General features: G+C 44.1%; 1 protein-coding gene across 1 annotated transcript in view; it reads left to right on the forward strand.

Annotated features, from left to right (window-relative positions):
• The window catches only part of CCDC33 (coiled-coil domain containing 33), a 105175-nt gene extending 93042 nt beyond the window's left edge, over window positions 1-12133 (forward strand). The window contains exons 17-24 of the mRNA XM_070762765.1: window positions 4522-4717; window positions 5104-5192; window positions 6411-6542; window positions 6660-6747; window positions 8114-8232; window positions 9742-9828; window positions 10752-10871; window positions 11977-12133. Coding sequence (XP_070618866.1) covers window positions 4522-4717; window positions 5104-5192; window positions 6411-6542; window positions 6660-6747; window positions 8114-8232; window positions 9742-9828; window positions 10752-10871; window positions 11977-12042 — 897 coding nt within the window. The 3' untranslated portion in view covers window positions 12043-12133. The remainder of the gene's footprint in view (window positions 1-4521; window positions 4718-5103; window positions 5193-6410; window positions 6543-6659; window positions 6748-8113; window positions 8233-9741; window positions 9829-10751; window positions 10872-11976) is intronic.
• The last annotated feature ends 545 nt before the right edge of the window (window positions 12134-12678 follow it).

Consider the following 12678-nt stretch of genomic DNA (forward strand, 5'->3'; position numbering starts at 1 on the left):
CAAGAGAGAGAGAAAGAAAGAGAAAGAAAGAAAGAGAGAGAGAGAGAAAGCAAGCAAGAGAGAAAGAGCGAGAGAGAGAGAGAAAGAGAACAAGAGAGAGAGAAAGCAAGAGAAAGAGAGAGAGAAAGAAAGCAAGAGAGAGAAAGAGCGAGAGAGAGAGAAAGCAAGCAAGAGAGAGAGAAAGAAAGAGAAAGAAAGAGAAAGCAAGCAAGAGAGAAAGAGCGAGAGAGAGAGAAAGAGAACAAGAGAGAGAGAAAGCAAGAGAAAGCAAGAGAGAGAGAAAGAAAGCAAGAGAGAGAAAGAGCGAGAGAGAGAGAGAGAGAGAACAAGAGAGAGGGAAAGAAAGCAAGAGAGAAAGCAAGAGAACAAGAGAAAGAAAGCAAGAGAGAGAGAGAGAGAGGGAGGGAAGGAGAGAGAGAGAAAGACATAGAGGGAGGGAGGGAGGGAGGGAGGGAGAGAGAAAGAGAGCAAAAAAGAGAGGAAGGAAGGAAGAGAAAGAAAGAGGGATATAAAGAGAGAGAAAGAAAGAGGAAGGAAGGGAGAGAAAGAGGGAGAGAAATAGAGCGAAAGGGAGAAAGAGAGAGAATTTTTTTGTCCAAACTTTTTTTAGCCCCCCCCCCCCCCGCCCCACTCAATGTGCCCCAGGGTTTCGTAAATGAAAAAAGGTTGCAAATCACTGGGTTAAACAACTAGAACAACCGAGTTGGAAGGGAGGTTGGAGGTCTTCTAGTCTAACCCCCTGCCCAGGCAGGAGATCCTATGCCAGTGATGGCGAACCTTTTTTCCCTCGGGTGCCGAAAGAGTGTGCAGGGTGCTATCATGCATGTGTGAGTGTCCACACCATAATTCAGTGCCTAGGGAGGGCGAAAACAGCTTTTCCTACCGCCCCGGAGGCCCTCTGCATGCCAGAAACAGCCTCTTTTTCCAACTTCTGGTGGGCCTCGCAGGCTCGTGTTTCACCCTCCCCAGACTCCAAAGGCTTCCCTAGAGGCACAGGAGGGTAAAAATGCCCCCATCGCCCTGGAGGCTCTCTGGAAGCCAAAAGTGCCCTCCCAGAGCCTCTGAGCGAGCCAAAAGTCAGATGGTCAGCACACACATGCATGTTGGAGCTGAGCTAGGGCAATGAGAGTCCGCAACTTGGGCGTCCTCCTCGATCCACAGCTAACATTAGAAAACCATCTTTCGGCTGTGGTGAGGAGGGCGTTTGCCCAGGTTCACCTGGTGCACCAGTTGTGGCCCTACTTGGACAGGGAGTCACTGCTCACAGTCACTCACACCCTCATCACCTTGAGGTTCGACTACTGCAACGCTCTCTACATGGGGCTACCTTTGAAGAGCGTTCGGAAACTTCAGATCGTGCAGAATGCGGCCGCGAGAGCAATCATAGGCTTTCCTAGATATGCCCATGTCTCATCAACACTCCGCAGCCTGCACTGGTTGCCAATCAGTTTCCGGTCACAATTCAAAGTGTTGGTTATGACCTATAAAGCCCTACATGGCATCGGACCAGAATACCTTCAGGACTGTCTTCTGCCGCACGAATCCCAGTGGCCGATTAGGTCCCACAGAGTTGGCCTTCTCTGGGTCCCTTCGACAAAACAATGCCGTCTGGCGGGACCCAAGGGAAGAGCCTTCTCTGTGGTGGCCCCGACCCTCTGGAATCAATTCCCCCCAGAGATTAGAACTGCCCCCACCCTCCTTGCCTTTCATAAGCTGCTTAAAACCCACCTCTGCCGCCAGGCATGGGGGAATTGAGATACTCTTTCCCCCTAGGCCTCTACAATTTTATGTATGGTATGTCTGTATGTATGTTCTGCCGCACGAATCCCAGCGACCAGTTTGGTCCCACAGAGTTGGCCTTCTCCGGGTCCCGTCAACTAAACAATGTTGTTTGGCGGGACCCAGGGAAAAGCCTTCTCTGTGGCGGCCCTGACCCTTTGGAACCAACTCCCCCTGGATATCAGAGTTGCCCCCACCCTCCTAGCCTTTCATAAGCTCCTTAAAACCCACCTCTGTCATCAGGCATGGGGGAATTGATACTTTCCCTCCCCCTAGGCCTATAAAATTTATGCATGGTATGCTAGTATGTATGATTGGTTTTTAAATTGGGGTTTTAAATTAACTTAAACTTAGATATTAGATTTGTTTACATTGTACTACTACTGCTGTGAGCCGCCCCGAGTCTGCCGAGAGGGGCAGCATACAAATCTGATTAATAAATAAAATAAATAAATGCATGTTTGCTTTTTATAATAATGGGTTTTTAACTGTTTTTAGTATTGGATTGTTATTATATGCTGTTTTATTATTGCTGTCAGCCGCCCCGAGTCTCCGGAGAGGGGCGGCATACAAATCCAATAAATAAATAAATAAATAAAATACCCCTTAGCTATCACGGTTTATGTATGGTTTGATTGGGTTGTGTGACTATTTTAATGATAAGGGTTTTAAATTGTTTTTTTAAGTATTGGATTTGTACACTGTGTATTATTGTTGTGAGCCACTACAAGTCTCTGGAGAGGGGCAGCATACTATTATTATTATTATTATTATTATTATTATTATTATTATTATTATTATTATATATGGCTGTGTGCCAGCAGATAAGTTAAGGCACTCCCTCAAGCTGCTTGACGTCGGTCAGTTGCCATGTCCTTGCCTCTTTCTCATCTTCTCAGTTGATGGGCATGTGATCATGGACCAAAACAATGAAAAAAGAAAAAAAAGGGGTAGATCCCTGACATATATCTTTCTCTGATGGCCCCTCGGTCAGGAGCAAGGCTGTGCCCACGTCAACAGAATTCTGTACATGCGTCATTTTCAATAGAAGCTGGAGTTGCTTCTATTGGGAATAGCCCATGAGAAATTAGGGGAAAAAATCAATTGTTCTTAATTTTACCCATGACAACAGCTGCGAGAGTTGTTTTCACCCAATATTGGAAAAATGAAAATACTATACAAGGGTTGCCCAGAAAGTAATGCACCCCTTTTTTTAATTTGATAACTATTTATTGAACACAATGAAATTTACACGCAAGAAAGAATGATGTTTCTTCTACACTCCCTGTTTTTCCACGTAATCTCCGTCCCTTTCTATGGCCTTCCTCCAGCGAGAAAAGTGATACTAGACTAAGAACAATGTATAGAAACGATGTATACTATGTAAATATTAGCTATGCAATAGAGAATAAGCACAATTAGAATTGTGCTACAGATTCATCTCGAAACGTCCAATGTTTTAAAGTGTTTTGGGGGTTTTTGTTTTGTGTGTTTTTAATTTTTTTAAAAAATCTAATTAAAAAGAAGAAAGGAAATTGCTGGGATGTTTTTAAGCCTTGGGTTAACTTGACGTGTGGGGTGACGATGTGGAACCCCAACTATCTCCAGTGGCTGACCCCTTGTCCCAAAGAACAGAAAAGGGGGCACCCTGCCCATAAATCCCAGGAAATCCCGTCTCCTTGGTCTCCAAACAAAATAAACCAGCCTTATCTCTAGATGTCCCCGTTGAAGGCTGGGGCAAGGTTGAGATTGCAGAAGGCCATCAGCCAGGTTCAGGGCAAGATCTCTGCAATCGCACAGCTGTTCTTCCGCAAGGCTGGAGCATCAGCCAAAAACAATGAAGAACTGAAGGATGTGTTCCACTCAAGGCAGTTTTTAAGAGGCTTTTTTTGGCGGCCCTTCTGCAGCAAAAGGGCTGCAGAACCTCCGCTGGGTTCTTTGCACACGCTGCCTCCTTCCCATAAAACTGGAAGAAACTCCGTTGCAGGAATAGAATAAGAATTAGATTAGAATGGAATGGAATGGAATGGAAAGGAATAGAATGGAATAGAATGGAATGGAATGGAATAGAATAGAATAGAATAGAATAGAATAGAATTTTTATTGGTCAAGTGTGATTGGACACAAAAGGAATTTGTCTTGGTGCATATGCTCTCAGTGTGAATTAAAAAAAAGATACATTTGTCAAGAATAGAATAGTATAGAATAGTATAGTATAGGGTAGGGTAGGGTAGGGTAGAGTAGAATAGAATAGAATAGAATAGAATAGAATTCTTTATTGGCCAAGTGTGATTGGACACACAAGGAATTTGTCTTTGGTGCAGATGCTCTCAGTGTACATAAAAGAATATATACATTTATCAAGAATCATGGGGTACAACACTTAATGATTGTCATAGGAATCAAATAAGCAATGAGGAAACAATCAATATTAATAAAAATCTTCCTTCTTTCCTTTCCTTCCTTCCTTCCTCCTTCCTCCTTCCTTTCCTTCCTTCCTTTCCTTCCTTCCTTCCTTCCTTCTTTCCTTCCTTCCCTTCTTTCCTTCCTTCCTTCCTTCCTCCTTCCCTCCCTTCCTTCCTTTCCTTCCTTCCTTCCTCCTTCCTCCTTCCTTTCCTTCCTTCCTTTTGTTCCTTCCTTCCTTCTTTCCTTCCTTCCTTCCTTCCTTACTTACTTAATTCTTTTCCTTTTCCCTTCCTTCCTTCCTTCCTTCCATCCATCCATCCACCCATCCTTCTTTAGGAAGCAGATAATTACCGCGCAGCCATGAAAAAAATGGCAGACGAGATCCTGTCTTTGCGCCAACACATTTGCACGCTGGAGAGGGAGAACTCTGCCTTGAGACGCAACCTTGCCTTGCACGAAGATATTGGCCGGGCGATTCTCCAGGACATTGATCTGGATGTTATGACCAAGGCAGAAATAGTCGACAGAATACGTAAGAGGATGCTCTCCCCTTCCTCTGCCTACTCAGTTGGGGGAAGGGTTTACTCCAGCAGTGGGTTCTAAAACCCGTTGGTACTGGTGAGCGCATGGAAGCACATGCCCATAACACCTCTGCCCATGTGCAGAATTATTGGGTGAAGCCACCTGCTGCCGGCACTCCCAGTTTTTAGGGCCCGGCTGAACTGGTTTGGTCATAAGTACAAACCGGTTACTCAGAGCCTGAATTTGGATCACCTGTTCATTGAGGTTCTATGAAAAACGGTCGCAATTCACCTTTTTCAGTGCCGTCGTAACTTTGAACAGACATGAAACGAACCGTCGTAAATCAAGGATTACCTGTGCCTTCATTGGAGCTTTTGCATTTTTTTGTTTTCCCAGTGATACTCAAGCAAAAATTAACGTCCGGGGCTCGGGAGATGGCCCGGATGAAGGATCGGATACAAAGACTGCAAAACGAATTGATCCGTGTGAGCGGCATCTTATATCGGCCTTGGGGGTTTATGGGGTGTTCGGGGAGGGGTAGCACCTCTGGTCTAGGAGCATGTCGTGTCCTCTTACACAGTGATGGGCTGCCCAAAATTTTACTGCCGCGGTGTGGGCATGGCTTATTGTGTGGATGTGGCTTGCTGGTCATTTATTTATTTATTTATTGGATTTGTATGTCGCCCCTCTCCGTAGACTCGGGGCGGCTAACAGCAATGATAAAAACAGCATGTAACAATCCAATACTAAAACAACTAAAAACCCTTATTATAAAACCAAACATACACACAAACATACCATGCATAAATTGTAATGGCCTAGGGGGAAGGAATATCTCAACTCCCCCATGCCTGGCGGTATAAGTGAGTCTTGTGTAGTTTACAAAAGACAGGGAGGGTGGGGGCAGTTCTAATCTCCAGGGGGAGTTGGTTCCAGAGGGCGGGGCCGCCACAGAGAAGGCTCTTCCCCTGGGGCATGCCAAATGACATTGTTTAATCGACGGGACCCAGAGAAGGCCAACTCTGTGGGACCTTATCGGTCGCTGGGATTTGTGCGGTAACAGGCGGTTCGAGAGGTAATCTGGTCCAATGCCATGTAGGGCTTTAAAGGTCATGACCAACACTTTGAATTGTGACTGGAAACCAATCGGCCCAGCCAATGCAAGCCACGGAGTGTTGAAGAAACGTGGGCGAATCTTGGAAGCCCCACGATGGCTCTCACGGCTGCGTTCTGCACGATCTGAACTTTCCGAACACTTTTCAAAGGCAGCCCCATGTAGAGAGCATTGCAGTAATCGAACCTCGAGGTGATGAGGGCATGAGTGACTGTGAGCAGTGACTCCCTGTCCAGATAGGGCCGCAACTGGTGCACCAGGCGAACCTGGGCAAACACCCTCCTCGCCACAGCCGAAAGATGATGTTCCGATGTCAGCTGTGGATCGAGGAGGATGCCCAAGTTGCGAACTCTCTCTGAGGGGGTCAGTAGTTCCCCCCTCCAGGGTAATGGACAGACAGATGGAATTGTCCTTGGGAGGCATGTGACCAGGTAGGAGTGGCTTGCTGGCCATGTGACCAGGTGGGAGTGGCTTGTCAATCACATGACCGGGGGGGCTTAAAGGTCATGTGCGATGTAAGTTAGATCCTGCCCCCTGCCCCAAACTGATGAATTTCTCTCTTATTCTCATTTTATTTGCCTCCCCATAGAAAAATGACCGAGAAAAAGACCTGGTGATGTTACAAAAAGCCCACCAACAACAGCAAATGGTGCTTAAAAAATACCAAGCCAAGGTCTCCAAGATGCAGAATCTTGAAAATGCAGTCAAGCAGCAGGAAAAGGTCAGGGCTACTATCTGAGACCTTTGGCGGCAATGGGGCAGGGGAGGGGGGTGTCCTTAAGGAAGAGGGAATGGGCCTTTTCCTGGAGATTTACGCTCACCCGTTTTCCCCGAAAAGGTAATCGAGAGGATGGAGAGGATGCTGGAAGGGAAGATGAACGAACGGATCAAAGACAGCTCATTTGTAGAGGTAGCCAAAACATCTGGTAAGTAAACCACAACATCTTCGTTCCCAAGAGATTTGGCTGCCGTTCTGAACGAAATTGCTGGGTAAAACCCATTTCTGTTCTTGGTACTTAACGAAGCTCTTTCCTTCTATTTATTTATTTATGTATTTATTTATGTATTTATTTATGTATTTATTTATGTATTTATGTATTTATTTATTTATTTTTATTTTTATTTACTTATTTGCTTATTTGCTTAGTTGCTTAGTTGCTTAGTTACTTAGTTACTTAGTTACTTAGTTACTTAGTTACTTAGTTACCGTACTTATTTACTTAGTTACTTATTTTCTTAGTTACTTATTTACTTAGTTACTTATTTACTTAGTTAGTTAGTTAGTTAGTTAGTTACTTATTTACTTATTTACTTAGTTACTTATTTACTTAGTTACTTATTTACTTAGTTACTTATTTACTTATTTACTTATTTACTTAGTTAGTTACTTATTTACTTAGTTACTTATTTACTTAGTTACTTAGTTACTTAGTTACTTAGTTAGTTACTTATTTACTTAGTTAGTTAGTTAGTTAGTTACTTAGTTACTTATTTACTTAGTTACTTAGTTACTTAGTTACTTATTTTCTTAGTTACTTATTTACTTATTTACTTAGTTACTTAGTTACTTATTTACTTAGTTACTTAGTTACTTATTTACTTATTTACTTAGTTACTTATTTACTTAGTTACTTATTTACTTAGTTACTTATTTACTTATTTACTTATTTACTTATTTACTTAGTTAGTTAGTTAGTCCAATACACAAGGGAATAAGTTGATGAGAAATTACACATCGTCTCCCACTTGTAACTTTTTGTTTATTGCAAGAGTACCGTACTAAAAAAAGTGTCTTACGATGGGGTCTCCACTTAGAAGAATATATTATATATTTAAATATATTATTTATTTATTTATTTATTTATTTATTTTGTCCAATACACAAGGAGGGTTTCAGTGGGTATATATCTATATACACATAGTAAAATACATGATGAAGGTTATAGAGGAGATACTCATAGTAAAATATATCTAAGAAAGAATAGAAAAGAAGATATAGTAATAGAACATATCAATGAAAGAATAGAAGAAGAGATATAGGAATAGAAGAAAGGTATAGGAGATATAGGAGAGCAATAGGACAGAGGACAGAAGGCACTCTAGTGCACTTGTACTCGCCCCTTACTGACCTCTTAGGAATCTGGAGAGGTCAACTGTAGATAATCTAAGGGTAAAGTGTTGGGGGTTTGGGGATGACACTATGGAGTCCGGTAATGAGTCCCACGCTTCGACAACTCGGTTACTGAAGTCATTTTTTTCTTGTTGACCATCACATACTTTAACTTTGCTCAGGTGACAACTGGTCCAAAGATGTCTACTCTACACTATTGATGGAGAACATGAGGCTACGGGATGAACTGGGGAAATCAAATTTTCGTTCCCCCATCATATTGCAGCAACAGGCCTTACCGGTAAGACCCTCTGACTCAGCCTTCCATCCTTCCACGATGGGTTAAATGAGGACTCAGATTGTTGGGGGCAAGAGGCTGACTCTGCAAACTGCTTAGAGAGGGCGGTAAAGCACTGTGAAGAAGTATATTGGCGGGACCCAGGAGAAGAGCCTTCTCTGTGACGGCCCCGACCCTCTGGAACCAGCTCCCCCCAGATATCAGAGTTGCCCCCACCCTCCTTGCCTTTCACAAGCTTCTTAAAACCCACCTCTGTCGTCAGGCATGTGGGAATTGAAATTTCCCTTCCCCCTAGGCTTATAGAATTTATACATGGTATGCTTGTATGTATGAGTGGTTCTTTAAATTGGGGTTTTTAAGATTATTTTTAATATTAGATTTGTTTACATTGTCTTTTTATATTGTTGTTAGCCGCCCCAAGTCTTCGGAGAGGGGCGGCATACAAATCTAATAAATAAAATAAAATAAATAAATAAGTGCTATTACTATTGTCCTCCCTCCCTCCCTCCCTCCCTCCCTCCCTCCCTTCCTTCCTTCCTGGTGCAATGGTTAGAATGCAGTATTGCAGGCTTACTCTGCCCACTACCAGCAGTTCAATTTTCACCAGGTTCAAAGTTTACTTTATGTGATGGGTTAGTAAATATTTTCATTGTCCTCTTTTTGACTCGTGCAGTCTACAGGTCCTCAAAGGAAGGCAGGTTGGCAGCCATTGTTTTTTCTGCTGCTCTGATTCTGCTCTGAAGTCTGTGTCAGTCTTGTTGGGTTGCAGCACCAAACCAGACAGTGATAGAGGGCCAATGACAGACCCAATGATTCCTCTGTAGAACTGGATCATCAGCTCCTTGGGCAGTTGGAACTTCCTGAGTTGGTGCAGAAAGAACAACAAAGATGGGCCCTTTGTAACCCAAAACCACTTGAATCTTTATTTGAATCTATTTATTTATTTTTATTCATTTGTCCAATATGCAAGTACATAGGAAGAAAATAGACATGTGATAATATAAAAAGGGTGAAAGTGGGCTTAGAGGAGAGGATATATGACAGGAAGAGAATATATAAGATAGGTGAAAGAAAAGAAAGACAATTGGACATGGGACGAAAGGCACACCAGTGCACTTATGTACGCCCCTTACTGGCCTCTTAGGAACCTGGAGAGGTCAATCGTGGAGAGTCTAAGGGAGAAGTGATGGGAGTTAGGGGTTGACACAATTGAGTCCGGTAATGAGTTCCATGCTTTGATAACTCGATTGTTGAAATCATATTTTTTACAGTCAAGTTTGGCACGGTTCGTATTAAGTTTGAATCTGTTGCGTGCTCTTGTGTTTTTCCGGTTGAAGCTGAAGTAGTCATTGACTGGTAGGACGTTGCAGCATATGATCTTGTGGGCAATACTCAAATCATGTTTTAGACACCGTAGTTCTAGGCTTTCTAGGCCCAGGATTGTAAGTCTATTTTCTTGGGTTTCTCCTCCATCTGCGAACCATAAACCCTTATTGATGTTCTCCTCCCCAGGATACATTTGCAACCAGCTCAGAAAAGCTGTCCTTGGTTTCACAGCTGGAGAAGGCCGAGGCACGCATCCTTGCCTTGGAACGCCAGGTAATGGTCCTCTCCCTGGCATGAAGTTTTGACACAATCTCTTCCCAAATGTTCCTCTTAAACCCCAATGAGATCCAACCACTCTTCATCTGTGTTCAGACAGACCAATGTTTCTCAACATCAGCAACTTAGGAGTCTTCATCAACAAGGGAATTCTGGGAGTTGAAGTCCACCCATCTTAAAGTTGCTGACGTTGAGAAGTCCCAAAACTTATCTCTACTTACAAACTTAATTTGTTCCACGACCAGGTTCTTAAGTAGAAAAGTTTGTAAGAAGAAGCAATTTTCCCATAGGAATCAATGTGAAAGCAAATAAGGCGTGCGATTGGGGAAACCACAGCGAGGGTGGAGGCCCTGTTTCCTCCCAGGAGATTCCTAGAGAGGCCCCACAGAGGCTTCTCTCCGCCTTTTCCGGCCCTGTTTCTTCCCAGGAGATTCCTAGAGAGGCCCCACGGAGGCTTCTCTCTGCCTTTTCCGGCCCTGTTTCCTCACAGGAGAGTCGTAGAGAGGCCCCACGGAGGCTTCTCTCTGCCTTTTCCGGCCCTGTTTCCTCCCAGGAGAGTCCTAGAGAGGCCCCACGGAGGCTTCTCCCCACCTTTTCCAGCCCTGATTCCTCCCGGGAGATTCCTAGAGAGGCCCCACGGAGGCTTCTCTCTGCCTTTTCCAGCCCTGTTTCCTCCCAGGAGAGTCCTAAAGAGGCCTCATGGAGGCTTCTCCCCACCTTTTCCAGCCCTGATTCCTCCCGGGAGATTCCTAGAGAGGCCCCACGGAGGCTTCTCTCTGCCTTTTCCGGCCCTGTTTCCTCCCCCCCGCCTTTTCCGGCCCTGTTTCCTCCCAGGAGATTCCTAGAGAGGCCCCACGGCCTCTAACTGTATGTCATCATTGGGGCTCTAAGACTCTAAGTGTTTCTCTTCTTTGCTGCAGTTGGCAGAATCTGCCAAAAATTGGGGGCGAGAGAAACAGAATTACAGCACTCGGCTGCAAGAAAATGACCTCGGTTTGGACAAGTCGCCATCCTCGTTCATAATTCGTGACGTATTTCCGGTGAGCAGTGGACATAAAACAACAGCAATAGTCTAGCAGGGAAAGCTAGATAAAACCTCTGGGTATCTTCAGTGGTGATAGATCCCCATGTGTGTAGAACTATCCAAGATGGTTTTTGGTTTGGGTTGGGTTGGGACAGTGTCCATCACTGCCGGAGAATAACAGAAAAAGAGAATTGGAATTCTAATTCAAGCGGGAGTCCTATACCAATCCAGACAAGGGACTGTCCGGTCTCTTCATAAAAACCATGTATGTGTATGCTGTCTGTTCTGTCGGGCTCTCTGGTAGAATCCTCCCAAAAATTCACAGGTACAAAGTTCAGACAAAACACACGTTTGAAAATTCAAAACAATGTTCTTTATAATGAAAATTCACTTAAACCAAGCCCTCTTTTGGTATAGCCAAGAGCCCTCGTCTCCAAACAAACTGGTAATTTGTACAAGTCCCTTATCAGTTCTGTGATACTTAGCTTGCAGCTGTGAGGCAATTCACAGTCCTTCTTCTTTCACAAAGTGAAACACACTTTGCTCTGGTTTAGTTTCAAAGCGGGGAAAAATCAGCACACAAAAAGTCAAAGTCAGTAAAGCAGTCATGAAACACAATGATCAGGTAATCCTCCACAATGGCCAAACCCACAGGCTGCTATTTATAGCAGCCTCACTAATGACCACAGCCCCACCCAACCACAGGTGGCCTCATTTTCTTTGATAATAATCTCTCAGTTGTTGTTGCCTATGCATCGCTCTCCGCATGCGTGGCTGTATCATTAACTCTTGTTCTGAATCCAAGGAGGAGCTAGATAATTGATCTCCTTCTGAGCTGTCTGCCCCACTCTCCTCCTCCCTGTCACTCATGTCTTCTTGGTCAGAGGAGCCTTCATCATCAGATTCCACCGGGGGCAAAACAGGCCTGCAGCATGTGGATGTCTCCCCCACATCCACAGTCCTTGGGGCAGGAGCAGGGCCAGAGCTAACCACAACAAAGTCTAAATGTCATTGCTAAATTTGGTCAGCAATTGCAAGCAGTTGGAAATGGAGACCAGCTTTTGATATGAAGGAGAATGTTTGCTCTTAACCCCATTCACATGTCTTCCCTTCATCCACAGAACGAAGAGAAGAAACAGGAGGAAGAGGTGAAGGATAAAAGCTCAGGGAAGACCACAGCAAAGTAGCCAGTTATGGGGCCAAATGTCTTTACAGGTCAGTGTTAATTCTTAGCTGCAGTTGTAACCCAAGGTTGTCCAGCTTTGGACAGGCGTGGGAGTGGGGGGGGCTGTAGGCCACATTAGAAACATAGAAGATTGACAGCAAAAAAAGACCTCATGGTCCATCTAGTCTGCCCTTATACTATTTCTTGTATTTTATCTTAGGATGGATCTATGTTTATCCCAGGCATGTTTCAATTCAGTGGCTGTGGATTTACCAACCACGTCTGCTGGAAGTTTGTTCCAAGCATCTACTACTCTTTTAGTCAAATCATATTTTCTCACGTTACTTCTAATCTTTCTCCCAACTGACCCCAGATTGTGCCCCCTTGTTCTTGTGTTCACTTTCCTATTAGAAACACTTCCCTCCTGAACCTTATTTAACCCTTTCACATATTTAATTGTTTCGATCATGTCCCCTCCCCTTTCCCTTCTGTCCTCCAGACTAGACAGATTGAGTTCATGAAGTCTTTCCTGATAGGTTTTATGCTTGAGACCTTCCACCATTTTTGTAGCCCATCTTTGGACCCGTTCAATTTTAGCAATATCTTTTTGTAAGTGAGGTCTCCAGAACTGGACACAGTATTCCCAATGGGGTCTAAC

The sequence above is a fragment of the Erythrolamprus reginae genome, chromosome 10, assembly GCF_031021105.1.
Source record: "Erythrolamprus reginae isolate rEryReg1 chromosome 10, rEryReg1.hap1, whole genome shotgun sequence".
Lineage (NCBI taxonomy): Eukaryota > Metazoa > Chordata > Lepidosauria > Squamata > Dipsadidae > Erythrolamprus > Erythrolamprus reginae.